The sequence below is a fragment of the Nilaparvata lugens genome, chromosome 1 (assembly GCF_014356525.2).
Source record: "Nilaparvata lugens isolate BPH chromosome 1, ASM1435652v1, whole genome shotgun sequence".
In the NCBI taxonomy this organism is placed as follows: Eukaryota; Metazoa; Arthropoda; class Insecta; order Hemiptera; family Delphacidae; genus Nilaparvata; species Nilaparvata lugens.
This window is the reverse complement of record NC_052504.1, coordinates 30928448-30945734: the sequence shown is the minus strand read 5'-3', so window position 1 is coordinate 30945734 and position 17287 is coordinate 30928448. Positions and strand designations below refer to the sequence as shown.

Below are 17287 nucleotides of genomic sequence, written 5' to 3'. Positions count from 1 at the left end.
TATATGTTGCATTCCTTTCAATCCAAATTCTATACAAAAGGATTTATTCATTGATTAATGTATTGACAATAAATACAATACGGGAAGTTCAACTTAAAACTCAAGATTAATTGCTAAGAACGGCTCTAATTCCTATTCCAAGTGAATTTAGTTCATAGAGCACGAACTGCATGACTTTTATTACTTCTTATTTTATTTTTCTCTATGTCTATCTTTCTATCTTGTTTTTAGAGTAATTCACATTTTTACTGTACTCATTAATTTATCATAATTGTAGTTTTACATTGATTTATAGTTTATTCATGTACAGTACTATTTTGTTTTGTACCATTGTTAGACTGAGTGGAAATTATAATATTGTATAAATAAATAAATAATAGAGTATGAATGTCGAATCTCTAATTTCTGTGAATAAAGTTTTTGTACTATCAGACGAAAATTTCACATCGTGTAGTACCGTAATCTCCATGGAATTTCGCTTTACTAAAATGTTCGTTTAAGAGTAGTTTGTAATGTCTCTGACTTTTTGAGTTTTGGATTATCAGACAAAAAATTAACATCTTTTGGGTAAGGATTGTCCACAGTGGGAATTTCGCATGAGTAAATTGTTTTTCAAAGAGTCCTATCCAATGACTAAAAATGAATTAATTGTGCAGTTTTGGTTTATTTTGCATATTTTGGGTGTGGACTCTCCACAAGGGAAATTCACATTAGTGAATTATTGTTCTTAGTGAGACAATTAGATATATCTGATACTGATGTCTGTACTTGGCAAAGTTTGTTTTATCAGACAAAATTTTTACATCTTTTGGGTAAAGACACTCCGCAAAGGAAATTTACGTAAGTAAATTATTGCAATTTGTACAATTAAATGTCTCTGGTACTGATGTCTCTGATCTCTGTACCGTACCGTACTTGGCATAATTTTGCACAGGCACTCACGCGAGAGAGTGGATCTCGCCAGCGAGCGTGTCGTACATAGTGAGCGAGTTTGTGGAGAACCGGGCGGCGCACGGGCCGTACGTGGCGGGCGTGGACTTGTACGTGGCGCCGTTCGTGAACCCGGACGGCTACGAGTACTCGCACGCCGTCGACCGGCTGTGGCGCAAGAACCGGAAGGCGGGCGGCAGCGGCACGTGTGCGGGGACCGACCTGAACCGCAACTACGGCTACAAGTGGGGCGGTGCCGGCTCCAGTCGCCAGCCCTGCAAGGAGATCTATGCCGGCAACCGCGCCTTCTCTGAGCCCGAGACCGCTGCAATCTCCCGCTTTGTGCTCGCCAACAAGGACAAGATCAAGGTCAGTCTCCTATTATGATAGAAATAGAAATATTTATTATCCCATACTTGAAATAATACAGTGGGCCATGTCACATAATAAGGATTACAATACGGAATACGGTACATTCATAAGTATAAATTTCGATATAACTTGAATAGATCACAAGAAAATTTGTGTAATATAGTGATAACCTCCTATATAATACTAGCAAGAACCCGTGCTTCGCAAGGATCTATTTTAAAACTTGACAAAATGAAAATTTGAAGAATTGAGAATAGGCCTATAACCATCCTTGGTTAATAAGAATCTATAAGCAAAATTTCAAGTTAATTAGTCCAGTAGTCCATAAGCCAGCTCTTTACTTTATATAATTATTACAGTTAACGACTGCAAGAGATAGGACTGTGGAACAGAATAGTGGTGAAACTATGGTAGCGCCAGAAGTGTCTCAAACACAATATTAGGTACTACATGAACTTTTTGAAAGTGATTTGAAAAAATGTTAAAACAACAGAACTGAATCCTTATCATTCTACCTTCATTTAGAGAGGCTTTTGTTTGAGCCGAATGGAAATCTATTTATAAAAAATGAATGTCTGTTTGTGTGTTTGTTTGTATGTTTGTTTGTTCCCTGTAGACTTGAAACTTTGGGAATATGTTGTGTGAATATTGGGGATGGTTTCTGAACAGAAATTTTAATAGGGGGGCTAATAATAATTATTTATTAATCCATTTTACAGACATATATGTTTTCGAAATTTTCGGCCGAGCGACTACTGAAGAACGAAAAGATGATCATGATTCAAGATCATATATATGTGATAATATGATTTAGCATCTAAAGTTACCAGCTGTAATAAACATATCACCCTGTGATAAATTATTGTGTACTGGTATTAAAACGGTAGTTTGGAGTTGAAGTGTAGTTGATTGGTCCAGCTGTTGATAATGGTTCCTTAGAAGACCTATACAAATAATAATTATCACTTCCCTATCATTGAGAAACTGGAAAATGTTGAAAAAAATTATTCACCTAATGAAAGAGAGTATATATATATTGTATAGTATATATGTATAGTATTCATATTGCATTCATTAATTACTGAGAATGAAAGAATAATTTACAATTTTTTGAATTTAGCTTAGCTTATATTCATCCTAAAATGGAAAGAATATGGAATTCTGTGTGATTCATCGTACATCGCATATTTCCTGGACCATATATCGACAATCTACAGCTATGAAAACATTGAATATTTTTCTTTGAAACACTGATATAACCTTTTCTTTAATATTGAAAACTTTACTGATAGATATTACTACCAATTGATTGAGAAGAATAATATGTTTTCGGAATAATGAATGCTGCATGACTTAGCCCATAGGAAGTCTGTATTGAGATGTAAATGAACATGTTGATTGTCAGATAAATTTTATGATTCAACAAATAAAGTCAAGTGTAACATGAGATACATTGGCGATACGAAGTTCGCTGGGTAAGCTAGCTGTAAATCAAGCTTTATTATTAATAGACAACGCTGAAAAAGACAGGCTCAATCACCAGGAATACTATAAATCTATGAGGGACCAGTAAACCATTAATTTTGAGTAGTTCAATTACTTCCATCATGGACACTGGATACATTATGGACAATCAATACGTATGAAATTTATTAGCTACCGTACAGAATAAAAAATTTTTATTGCAGTGACCCCGACTACTGTATTATGAATAACCATTCGGATCAAATATAAGGAATTACTCGCATCTCTCATCAACTCGTAATTTTTATTCACAAAATATTAACAATATTATATATATATATATATATATATACAGTTATATTTAATAAACTCACGGCTAGTACTCAAGTTTGTCTTTTTCTGGCCGTGCTACAAATAAATGTAGGTATATGTTTGACATTTTGTTTCTGTAATCTTGTTGTCTTGTAAGAAATTTTTCAATGTGATTTTTGATGGCTATAAAATTTGAATTTGAAAAAATAATTATCAACAAACTCCTAACCAAAGAGAACCTTTGTGCTCTGTTCTAATCGGACTGTATGAGACTCCATATACAGCTGATAGAAGGCGCAAACCAAACTGGCCAAGCATACAACGATGGAACAAACACGTGGTAAGCTCGCGCTCTCAATCAACGCAAAATTAATTCGATCAGCTAATTGATGAAATTGTTTCAAGCTTTCCAATGATTACAACATATGTTAGAATATCATGTGTCAATTATCTCAGTTCCATATGGAGTTCACCTTACCATAAGCTTACTTGAGAAGAAGAAGAAGAAAAAGAAAAAGAAGAAGAAGAAGAAGATAGATTATTATGTTGCTTTGGCCTGTGATCTGTATAAATGTCCTGTAACAACTAAAGGTGCGTCCACACATGCCGAACCGAACCTCGAACCGCGCAGCAAACCGTGCATTCCTCCGAACATCTTGCCTTTCAACGAACATGAGCATTTGTTTTCATAATGTTAAAAATCAGCTGTTAATCATTCGCCGTACCGTACTCCGAACCATTCGCCGTGCTGCTTGCATCTGTTCTAACTGCTCGCCTCACCTCACTCCGAACGCTGAACTTTTCAGCCAATCAGAGCCCTCGATTACAATTCGCCGTGCAGCTTGCTCCACAATATTTTGGCTATCCATCACAAGTGGCAAACATGCGAACATGAATACAGTATGGGCAATTTTTAATTTTATTAAATTCATGTTTTGAAGAATTCATTGTTACGAATGATAAATTGATAGGAGCTTATAAATATTTTCTAATTCAAATGAAATAACTTCTGAAAAAATAATGATTGGATGAATACCAATATTGAATTATTGTTGACCAAGAACTCAGTACATCGACAATTCATTCAACTAATTCTGTATTGATAAAATTATAATCATTTTCTCTATTGATAATCAATTTCATCAACTAACTGAAAAAAGTACTTCAATTTCCATGAATTTATTAATAGAATTATATAAATCTAAAGTGTAGGTCATATCTAAATTCACAAAGAGTTCGATTCTTGTTGGCAAGATAGATGTTATTCAATGCAGAAATCATTGTTATTTTACTAAAAGATAGGATAAAATGAATAGTTCTCTTTCAGGGGGAGTTTTGACAACCACAAAACTCATTTTTCATTTGAAGAAATAATATCAAAAAGGTGCATAGGACCTTACTTTTTTGTTCAGCTTGCCAAAATACCCCTCATTTCAATATTAAAATTTTCGACTGACTGTACAGTGAGTCAATCATTCTATCAAGGCTTGAATAATTTTGAAATTTTAATTAAATAAAAATGGTAGAGAATAATTATCATGTAGATATCAACACCTTTATTTAAAGACATATTAACTGCATGCGTTTTCATATTGCCGATACAGCATTGATAAAACTGTAGACGTTTATTTAGCAGTCTCAAAAAACTGTTCTAGCTGAAAAATTAATAATACATGCCACGTGTAGGCTTATACATTGCATCAGGAAAACGAAGTTCAAAACTATGGTTTTCCTAAACATATGTTTTTGAGATAATTTCTTTGATGCAGCTGTTTCACATTCACCATTATAAATTATACAGAGTTTGTGAAAATAAAAATATTTATTGATTACCAAAACAATACTATTATTATATTAATGATAATAATTAATTATTAAAACAATACTTTTATTATATCAATAATAATAATATTATTAAACATATTTATCAATTATCAGAACAATATTATTGAGGTTGAGTGGAATCAGGTAGAAAGCAATAATAGAACAGATGTTCTTTTTTGAATTTCTATCATATTATTTTGTTATTTCCAATGATTACAACATATGTTAGAATATCACATGTCAATAAATAAATTATCTCATTTCCATATGGCACTCACCTTACCATGTTCATAACCTTACTTAATAGGATCCTTTTTCATCCTTTGAAACCCTTAGAGGCAAAATATCTCAAAATCCGTTCTTAGTGCGCGTCTAGCATGTTTGAAGAATATTTGTGCAAAGTTTCAAGTCTGTAGGACAATTAGTTTGAGCTGTAGTGTGATTTTACATCAAAATTTTCGAAAAATGCCCTCTCCTGGACCCCCCTGTGCTCCTGATCGAAATTTTTCTGCATAGATCTAATTTTTTTCGTAGCTGAACAAAAAAGTTCCTCATGACTTTGCTGTGCAATGAGCGGTTAAAAAGTACAAAATTTTGGGGGGGCCCCAGCTCCCTCAGGGGGGCAAATTTCTGAAAATCCTTTCTTAGTGGATGTTTTCAGGCTACCATAAACAATCGTGCAAAATTTCAAGTTTTTAGGCTCAGTAGTTTGGGCTGTGGTGTGATTTCACTCTGTCGGGGCTTAGCCTTTTATAAGTATAGATATATAGAAGATAGTGATAATCACTTTAAGGTTGTACAAAAGAGTTTCGGGGATATTTCACTTGTGTCATGTTTCAAAGTTTTTCGATTTGGATACTATCAAGTTACCAGAATGAAATTAATTCCTGAAGCTGGCCACTAACGGTAGAACATGCATGATAAACATTGATTGTTTATCATGCACATACACATGTTCATCATCAGCGAGAGGCTTCCAACATAAACAACAAACAACCGATAACAATAAATAAACCACTGGAAAATAACAAATTATAATGATACAAAATTCAACCTCACATAGAATAGAACACAAAACAACAAAATTGAAGATACAAAACCCTAATCAACATTTTGCTCTAAGACTTTCGTTGTGATGACACAACAATGTATGACGTCATGTGTACAAACATTTCCATCATGCATGTCCTAACGTTAGTGGCAAGCCTGAGAAATTATTCTTATTATTAATTTTTGATCTATGATCGCATATAGTTGAAAATTTTCAAATTATTCATTTCAAAATTGGTGCCAGATAATCCAAGTTATTATTCAATTGGTACATTCTTCAATTTATTGTTCATAATATTATTTACATAATTTATCAGAATATCATGTTTAGGGAAATTTATTGCATTTCTAATGCATAACTATAATGGAGTTATTATTCAAAATCATAGGCTAATACATTTGTCTAGAATTGATATTCCTAGGAATCAAGTGAGTAATGCCTTGAAGAAGTTTCTCTAAAAATCTCATGAATTGATTTGCTAAGTTACTAATACTGTATTTTGAAATGATTTTTTTTTTAATTCATCTTCAAACGCTCGTATCTCGACAATTTTCAATGAAGAGAATTTCCTTAGTAATATTATGTTTGAAAAAGGTAGTGGAGGCAGAAAAACTGCCTCCAGTAGCACGTTTCCAAAGCCCTATGCACTACCTTGAACTGTTAGCAGACGGGTTGAATGGGAATATTATTGATGTTGTTTATAAGGAATGCTGACAGAAGTCAATCTCACTATAGACAATTTATACAGATCATTTTTCTAATATCTCTCTTGAAAAATTCAACTTCTACTTGTAATCGTGGGTATAACGCTAATTAACCATGCTACTACTGTATTTAAATAGATTTGATGTATCAATAGGATGCGTTTTTCCAATAATTAATTGGTACCTATCGATTGATGGCTTGTTGCAGGCGTATGTGACATTCCACAGCTACGGTCAGTACATCCTGTACCCATGGGGCTACGACCGGAAGGTCCCTCCAGACTACGCTGACTTGGACAGAGTGGGACGCAAAATGGCCAGAGCCATACAGTCGGCTGGCGGACCTTCATACACGGTTGGAAACAGTGCTGCCACCTTGTATGCTGCTTCAGGTACAATCAAATGTTGTCTAATATTTATATAATTAATACAATATTATAATATAATTATAATTAATACAAATATTTTCAAATATTCATTCCACATCTTCATTTAGGCTTGATGAGACCCTTCTCCTCTATGATACTTGCCTTCGAACTTGGCAGTTCCGTTGAGTAGTAGTTTGCGTCCCCTCACTTCGCGGTATATGTGAACAAAAGGTGATCGCTTGGAGGTGTGGGGGGATAACACGTGTGGCTTCCAGCCATAACCAAAGTCTAGATAAGACTCACTTTAGATAACAAAAATTATAATATCATTCATACTGTTTAATGAACTTGAAAGAAAGATAAATATAAAATATAAAACGGGTAGATGATGATTAAACTTCAAAATTGAAGCATCAATGATTGTCATTATAATTCTGAATCAAGTGTAAAATGTGAAGGTTTTCAATTGCATATTGTTAAAAAAAGTTGCTATTTACTAATGTACTGAGTATATGTTTACAGAGAATTTCGAATTTATTCATAAAATTGTTTCTTGAAATTCATATACAGTACAGTTTATAAAATTCATTCAGATGATAATAGATCACATTAATTGATACTATGATATTCTTGTGTCCGTCACAATTATATCAACTTTCCAATATTATACAAAATGCTTTAGTACACAATAATGAATTTTGAATTAGAATGTATTTGTAACTGTAGGTGTAGCCTTTTATTGGATAATAGAAAAATGATTGAGCAATACTGTAGCCTGTTTTTTCTCTGAATATTGTATCTGTTTGCTTCACAATAAGTGAATGAATATTTCATTATTAATACAAAAAATAGCATCAACTTAAAACCATAAATTGTTATAAAACTAAGCTACAATAATGGTTCATTATCGGATAGTTTATCGCTGTAAACTATTTGTAGAACTGTACAAACTCACCCAAATATACCGTGACATCTGTGTTGTTCTTCAAGATAACTGTAAATATTTCCCAAAACCTCTTGAGTTGGTGAAATAACTTGAAAGTACCATGTGATATTTACTTGAAAATATATTTTATTACACTTGAAAACACTTTAATCGAGAGCAGACATTTGAAAGTTATTAGGTAGTTATATGATTTTTAATATTGTGTTGATGTATTTCAGGTGGAGCAGATGATTGGGCGAAGGGCGCGGCCGGAATCAAGTACACCTACACAATTGAGCTGCGAGACAACGGAGCTTATGGATTCGTACTCCCGGCGCAGTTCATTGAGCCAACCGCTCGCGACGCCATGGCTGCCATTAAAGTGATCGCCGAAGAAGTCTACAACTTGCCATAGACATCCAGAATCATTGAGGGACTCCGATAATTGTGATATTAATAGTTTACTATTACTCTAGCTCAGTAATTCCATTCCATCTGTTTTTCATATTAGTTTTTCTAGTTTAGAACGACTTGTTTATCTTTTTCCATGTTTGTTTTTGTCTATTTAAGAAATTATTTATTTATTGCACGTAATGTTTTACGTTATTCGTTAAGTAATTAGACTGTAGTTATTCTCAATCAAAGAGAACTTCAATGATATGAAAGACAATAAATCAATATTTTTATATGTTGCAATCATTATTCAATCCTTTGGTCTATGTGAGGAAAATTTCTTCGCTAATATAATGAAATGAACGGCATTATATAAAAATCATAAGGATTTCTCTATTAAAGAATACTATAAATTATTCAAAAATTGATTATGTTATGAATTCATTCAACACTGATGTGTATTTCATGCAATTAGTACCAAATTGACGATTCTATAAATCAATATTCAAGTTCCTCTAAAAAATACCCTGAATCATGATGTCAATTTCATGCAAACCCAAACAAACAATCAAATGCGATATTATTGATCACAAATAAGCTTGATTTTTCAACCATATTCGATCCAATTAATACCATTCTTAGGCTCCCTTTTAAATTACAAACTGAAAAGTTTCTTACTAATTATTTGAATCTGAAGAATCAGGAAATTCAGAACAATATAATTTCAAAATGAAATGTGGATTCATAATAATATTGATTACTTACTACGAGTATCAACAATTACTGAGCAATGAAGAACCCCTTTCAATTGTATCTATTTTAGTACACAGTCAGACGTAGTGCATGAGTTATATTTACGGAAATGTATGGTTATTGTTGATATTCAAATTATGCTCATTAATCTAGTAAACAAGCAGTAACTTCTATTCGCAAAAATTATACACTTGCAGCCTGTATAATATTATTATTTCATAGAGCGCACAATTTGCATGAAATTAGTACTTGAGCTGAAGATTGTTGAGTAACAATAATTTCGAATCGAAAACGAGGTCAAATAATTCAAGGATCTATCAAAGCACCTACCACATCTTGTACGATGTGTAAATGATTTTTCATATTTATATTTTCCTTTAGAAGGTATATGATTTAGAATGCACTCAAGATTCAGAACAGCTTGTTACAGAACAAGTAACTTCAATTAATGACTAAGAGCTTTCTATTAAAGGTGCTTATAGCGCAATAGACTTTTTAATTATTTGAGCTTCTGTCTACGATTTAAAAGCTGATTTCTATCTATTGTATATGGAAAATCGTCAATGAGCTTTGATTGTATTATGTAGTACAGTGATGCGAATCTATGTCTTGATATTATACAAGCATTGACAAATATTTCGGAACAGCTTGATCGAGAATAGAATCAATTAAGATAGCGGTGGTGTTCATTGATGTAGTAGAGTTAAACCTACTGTGGCTCAGTGGCTCAAACCTACTAACTAACTACCTATGGCTCAAAAAATACACAATTCAATATTAAACCAACTTCGGTTTGCACTGTAGTTACAACAATATATTCCGCTGTATATCTTGAAGTAACGGCAGTGTGGACCGATAAATAATCATTACCGTATTATGACACTTATATTGATCCACAATCAATATATTAAGGTTGCATTTTGTTAATAATAAATTAAAGTTGTTTCAGTAGTACAGAATAGAATCAAGTTGAAATATCTTAATTTTGAATTGTAAGAAGGAAAAACGATAAAGCTGGATTGCACCTATCAGTTTTAATCCGGGAACAGCCTATCCATGATAGTTGATCCCGTTTGGTGCAAAATGCGATAAAATAAAGTTTGTTTCCTGTCAATTCTATTTTTTTATTAACAAAGTTGTCGATCTGGTCATCTTTATAATTCATTCATCTATAACATGTACACATAATCATAGAATGATTGAGATATAAAAATCAGGCTTGGCCGTCACTATTTCATTCCTAAATTTTTCATTAATAATATTCGATTGAGTATTGCTAATGTTTCTTCCTCCATTAATGTAGCCCGACGGTGTTTGTATTTGATACTTTCCAACTTGACTCTACTTCATCAAGACTATTCACTACTACTACTTGTAAGTTTTATTCATGTGATGAAAAATATTTCATCTCACAAAATTATTGATTTGTTGTTGTTGAGCAGTGATTTTTACACTTCTTTCACTTTACAGGTTTCTGAAATTTGAGTTCTGGAAAATCAGAAGCATGACTGACTTCTCCTCTTCAATGCGAGTCTGGTGCTGAGAACCATTTTCCATGACACCAATAAACTAAATGGTTTACCGGTTTCTCATTCTTTTTCTAATAAACGCTGATTCATGTCAGAGATAATCCATTTCATGTGCCAAAAGTTCCCTAAAAATAGAAAAAATGACTTCTCACAAGAAGTTTCAATTGATCCAACTCATGCTATCCATTAAAATTTAAATATAAATAATTCTATGAAAATGTTCAATGTCTGATATGATAATATTGAAATATTTGCTGATGATATTCATGATTTATCATTGAAGCGTGTTGTTTTTATAATTAATTCTATTCTATTATTTATTGCAGGAGCAATGGAAGAAAGAGAAGGAACGACTAGAAGAAGGAATACGTATAGCATCGTCGAGAAAAATGAAAAACACGCAAGCTCTTGAAGAACAATTGAAAGATGCCAAAGAAACTATTGTTCGTTACAGAATGGAGTTGGATAAATATAAGGTAATCAATCTCAGTTTTATCAATTCTCAGATTTTCTATAGAGAGAATTGATATAGAGCTAAACAATATTCTTAGTTTTATGAATATGCTACGAATTAAGAGTGGATACAGAACTCAAGTTTGACTCAGTTAGGAAGGCAGATCTAAGAAAATGCATCAGCTTGAAAATTGACATGAATCTGAATAAAATTGATATTTTTTTTTCAAAATTCTGCAACATTAATGATTTATGTCTTCAATAATTTGGAGTGTACGTCTGTGTACATAATTCGTTATCTTCCAGGCAAATTACCACCAGTTAGGAATAATTTTAAAATCAGACGAACTTTATATTACGTGTAAAATTAATTTTGGACGAATGAAAGAGTACAATTATGGCTAATAATTTTTTATCTTGATGTGGTTTTCTGATAATCATTGTCATAAAATCTCTTATTAGATGATTGTGTGATTCCCTTGGTTTAGTAGATTTGAGGCTGATTCACAATAAGCTATATTTTTCAACTTCATCAATGATTTATTCACTTATGAATGAAATCGGATAATAGGCGATTACGGTTAACTCATGAATGAAGCAAAAACTATCAATCAAATTTCGTTTAATATATTGTGTTTCCTATATGAGCCATCTTCGGAACTTCAACTTACTGTTGTAAATAATATCTTCAACTTTTTTTATTGTGAATAATATCTTCAAGTTTTCTGTTTGTAGGCTGAGAATGAAGAACTTGAGGATGAATGCGAGCAGCTGAGAGAGACAATAACCCTCCTAGAAGCAGAGGCCAACGACCACCGGAGACAGATTGACGTACTATCTAGTCAGCAGTCAGCAACGAATAAGGCCTCCACTCCCACTCCTCTTCGCCCCAACGCTGAGTTAGCTCTCACCCAACAATTGACAAAAGCGCAACAACTCTTGTCCGATAAAGAAAGCCAAGTAATAATTAATTCTACTTTATCTTAATTTAATGCCATTCATTTTCTCATATAAGTTCACTTAGTTATTCATAGAAAGATTCAAATGTTCAAGAAATAGGTAGTTCAGTATTATCTGATCTTGGTTTTAAATAGACAGTAGTTCATTAAACATTTTTTACGGATATTAATGCCGGTTGCAGACGATCCACAATCGCATGTTGGATGTGGGAGCTACTATTTTCTTCTGTGATACCTCAAACGCATCGCATATGGGATGCATTGACAGGCATGGCAGTGGCATTGATACTTCCACATGGCGTTGCGCGCTGTGGTAGGGATTATTTTCCTTGCGATTGTGGTACCACTGGTTTGAGCACCACACTCCCCCTAGCTTCTGTACATAATCCCACAATCGCACTAATGAGCGTTTACTCAAATTTAGTGTGAAAGACTGCGTTAGTCGTATTGTTCTGTGGTATGTCGATCCCTTATCCCACATGCGATAGTGGTTTGTCTGCAACTTATGACGGAATATACTCTATTCCTCGTTATTTTAGATGATATCTAGTCCATGACAAGTTCATTCTTTACCATTTAATATAAAAAAGTGTTTTCCATGGAGCTGTAATAGTATATTTCGCACCTAGGGCCGAAAATGAGATATTTCCGGCTCGAAATCGGTTTTTAAGTCCGAGGCCGTAGGCCGAGGACTAGAAAAGATTGAGAGCCGGAAATACATTTTTGCCCATGGTGCGAACGCTATTTTTCGCCACACCCAAAAAAAACTTCCCAATATATAAGAAATTAAAAAATAAATAAAATTCAAACAGCCTATTTTGATAGTTTGAATCTTGGTTATGACAACTTTTACTGTCAATTAATTTCAATATTACTAATTAATAATTTACAATAATGACCATATTTTTATACTATTAATATTAGGCGCGAGCTTTGCGCCCGGTGCAATATCATGGATAGATGGATGAATAGAATTTTCATTACTATTTTGAAATAATGTGATGAAAAAATTAATATAATTGCATATTTCACAGTTTTGTCTCAAAATATATCTAAAAAATTGATTGAAATTTAAATTACGGTAACTAATATAAAAAATAGGTAATAAAAGTCGAAATTCATCGACAAAAAAAAGTCATTGACCGAGATTCGAACCTAGATCATGTTTGTTATTCACTGAGCTTTGAGTTCTGACTGATGTATTACGCCTTTACGCTCTCGGCCATTCCGTACTGTTGAACGTTGGGGCCTGACTGATAACCCTTAGCATACACGTAATACTGTAATACTAGACTTCTAAAAAGTTTACTTCACTCCTAAAAAGCGTACCGTACAACAGACTTTGGCTCATGACTTATATTATTAAAATTAATATTATTATCTGTCTCACAATAAAATTTTCACTCTGAATTAAGTCAGATAACGTAGGCTATGTAGGCTACTATAATAATAGAGTATAGCGCAAATTTGAAGCCGGTTTGCTGGCATTTTCACAACAAAATATTGCTCTGAAAATAGTTAAATCATAGAGAAAACATTCGAAGATTCAATCTTGAGTGGGCCTAATGTTTTCTCTATATGGTTTAATATTGAAGAAAAATTATCTAAAAGTTTTAATAATGAATTACGGAAAAATTACTAGGAATTTTTCAGTCAAGGCTGAGTTTCACCAGTAGGCTTACCTTAAACTTCAGATCTGTGCTGTATTTGCTTATTATTATTGTTGATTGTATTGCATTAAGAAGTGGAATTCGATAATAAAAAAGAAACAATTATTACTCTACCTCACTTTTAAATATTGATACAATTATTGTACTTTGAATTCAAATTCGATTCTTCACTTTTAAATACTTGCGATAGACTACGTACCTTTCTGACAATGGACAATGTAGCCAACATTATATTGTTGAGGCTATGGAGATATATCATCGTATTCTATTGTTTGATATCAAAAACACAATAATAAATATTAAATTATGAAACAGTAATTTATAAAATATATTATTATAGACATAATACCGCGATTCACGATACATAATTATATAGATTATTACAGTCATTATGAGATTATCTCTCTATGATTTTTGTGAGATCGGACACGATCAGCTGTTATTCAAGGTCATTTTACAGCCCTAGGGCCGTAAAGTTTTACCGGCCTGGTCGGAAAACAATCACTTTCGGCCTCCATATGACGCACGTAAACCAGCTCATTACATCCAAGTGTGGCGAAAAAATAATTACTTTAAAAGGAAGCTCACTGAGATGAGTACGAGAATCTCATAGCCGTGGGCAATAAGGGTCAACTTCTCAGATGTCAGCAGAAAATGTTTCGAAAATTGATTACCATACAGTAGAACAAAAAGACTAGTGAATAACTAGTCACATCACTCTTTTGGATAAAATAAGATCTTCAACTTTTTTTATTGTGAATAATATCTTCAAGTTTTCTGTTTGTAGGCTGAGAATGAAGAACTTGAGGATGAATGCGAGCAGCTGAGAGAGACAATAACCCTCCTAGAAGCAGAGGCCAACGACCACCGGAGACAGATTGACGTACTATCTAGTCAGCAGTCAGCAATGAATAAGGCCTCCACTCCCACTCCTCTTCGCCCCAACGCTGAGTTAGCTCTCACCCAACAATTGACAAAAGCGCAACAACTCTTGTCCGATAAAGAAAGCCAAGTAATAATTAATTCTACTTTATCTTAATTTAATGCCATTCATTTTCTCATATAAGTTCACTCAGTTATTCATAGAAAGATTCAAATGTTCAAGAAATAGGTAGTTCAGTATTATCTGATCTTGGTTTTAAATAGACAGTAGTTCATTAAACATTTTTTACGGATATTAATGCCGGTTGCAGACGATCCACAATCGCATGTTGGATGTGGGAGCTACTATTTTCCTTCTGTGATACCTCAAACGCATCGCATATGGGATGCATTGACAGGCATGGCAGTGGCATTGATACTTCCACATGGCGTTGCGCGCTGTGGTAGGGATTATTTTCCTTGCGATTGTGGTACCACTGGTTTGAGCACCACACTCCCCCTAGCTTCTGTACCACAATCGCACTAATGAGCGTTTACTCAAATTTAGTGTGAAAGACTGCGTTAGTCGTATTGTTCTGTGGTATGTCGATCCCTTATCCCACATGCGATAGTGGTTTGTCTGCTATAGATTCATGAATAGCCAAAAGATGCAGTTGTGATAGATTACGCGTGGATATACGTTTAGGTGATCTCCAAACCATAAATAAGCAAACGATAATTTTTGAACGAACATGATAAAAGCCAAAATTTGAAACCAAAGTACAACACCCAGTTGTACCATTACAAAATCAAATTGTGCTGGACATATGTATGTAAAAATAATTACTTTAAAAGGAAGCTCACTGAGATGAGTACGAGAATCTCATAGCCGTGGGCAATAAGGGTCAACTTCTCAGATGTTAGCAGAAAATGTTTCGAAAATTGATTACCATACAGTAGAACAAAAAGACTAGTGAATAACTAGTCACATCACTCTTTTGGATAAAATAAGAGTTTATTGTTTATTAAAATAACGTTCATATAATATGGATGCCTACCACATTATAATGTTCACTATAACATAGAAAATTGGTTACTTTGTTGACATTTGAAAACTCTTACTTATTTTATTCGTTCCAAGTAATAAATTAGTATAGGTTTGATTAATGGAAGTTTTCATCCAAGCCGTTTGTTCTCTTCTGGTCATATTTTTTGTTTAATTTGTAATTGTATGAATAGATAGATGAAATAAACTTCCAAATTCCTTGATTTGTATTGAGCGTGTACTTAAATTTGTTCAAACTCATTTAATTTTTGTTTGCACAGCTAGAAGACCTGAACAGAGAATTGAAAAGCTTGCGATCAGGACCTGGAAGCTCAAAAAAGGAAACTGAACTGAACACAGAAATAAACTCTCTGAGAATGACAGTGTCCCAGTTGCAGAGTTCATTAACACTGGAGCGAGCTCAGAACAAATCACTGAACAAAGATAAAAGTGTACTTGTTAGAGAGAATAGCGATTTGAAGCGTCAGGTGAAAGAAGTTGAAGGAATAATCAAGCAGCGCAATAAGAGTGACTCGGCTGTGGCTAGTATAGTTGGCGGAGAAAATAGGGTGAAGGAGATGGAGGACCTGTTGGCCACTCGTCAAGCAGCCATTGTTTCTATGCAGGAGCAGCTAGAAGAAATGGAGGTATGACATTTTATTTACAATAGAAAAATTATGATAACGGAAATAAGAGCTTGTAGTTTCTTCATCTGGCTTCAAGGTCTGTGATGGGTCTAAATCTATTTTTAAACTTAGTCAGAGCAACAGGTAGTTGGAAAGGGTCAGCTATTGTTCCTAGGTATATGAATGCCCATTGTTGGTGGCTAGTATGAAAGTTGGACCCAAAGGTAATTTGTCATCTAAAGAGAACACGATTTGGAGTAATGTGGAGTACTAGGCTACACATGCATATTGGTGAGTGGTCCTATGGATTTAGGAGTTTAAGGCCTATGATAATAATTATTGTTACTAGTGTTATTACTAGTAGTTCTGTGAACAGTAGACCTCACGCAGTATTCTCAACCACAAGTACCTGATTGAAACTATAGACCTTATGGAAATACAGCAATAGACTGGCTTCTCCACACATCTGTGTAATCACTTGTCAGCTGATTTATAATAATTCTTTAGTCTGATTTTTATTGGCGTATGAAGGAGGCTCCTTTTTCCTTTTATATTATCCTTGAAATGCAAAATTTCCGAAAACCTTGTATATACGTCGATGCGCAATTAAAAAAGGAACATACCTGTCAAATTTCATGAAAATCTATTACCGCGTTTCGCAAATGCGCAACATATAAACATTTAAACATTAAGAGAAATGCCAAACCGTCGACTTGAATCTTAGACCTCACTTCGCTCGGTCAACAAAGCCCCCCCCCCCAATCTATTTCTACTATATAATTTAGCATTATCTATTGATAATATAGCAGAGCTATCCACAACAACTTTCAGGTGACAATGCTTGTTTCTAAGATAAAATTTAAACTAGCTCAAGTTAAGCGTGGGGAAAGCGAGTCTTTATCACATCATTAAGCAATTGAAATTCATATTAGGCTTATCTCATTTACCATTTTGATGCATTTTCAGCTACTACATGAGTAAAAATACAGCAAAAGTAAAATTACTTTGTCCAGGGAATTATTTGGCTCGGAATCAAGTTGGTGAGAAG

At 33.6% G+C, this 17287-nt stretch overlaps 1 protein-coding gene across 3 annotated transcripts in view; it reads left to right on the top strand.

Moving 5' to 3' along the window:
• Nucleotides 1-17287, top strand: part of LOC111052853 (carboxypeptidase B) — a 65756-nt gene that overhangs the window by 31059 nt on the left and 17410 nt on the right. For 2 of the 3 annotated variants that reach the window (XM_039425469.1, XM_039425477.1), the window contains exons 3-5: nucleotides 10952-11101; nucleotides 11814-12038; nucleotides 15895-16260. In XM_039425469.1, the coding sequence (XP_039281403.1) occupies nucleotides 10952-11101; nucleotides 11814-12038; nucleotides 15895-16260 (741 nt within the window). Of the gene's footprint in view, nucleotides 1-934; nucleotides 1300-6865; nucleotides 7050-8189; nucleotides 8640-10951; nucleotides 11102-11813; nucleotides 12039-15894; nucleotides 16261-17287 lie in introns of those variants that run through there. The other variant, XM_039425483.1, reaches the window with a different exon arrangement.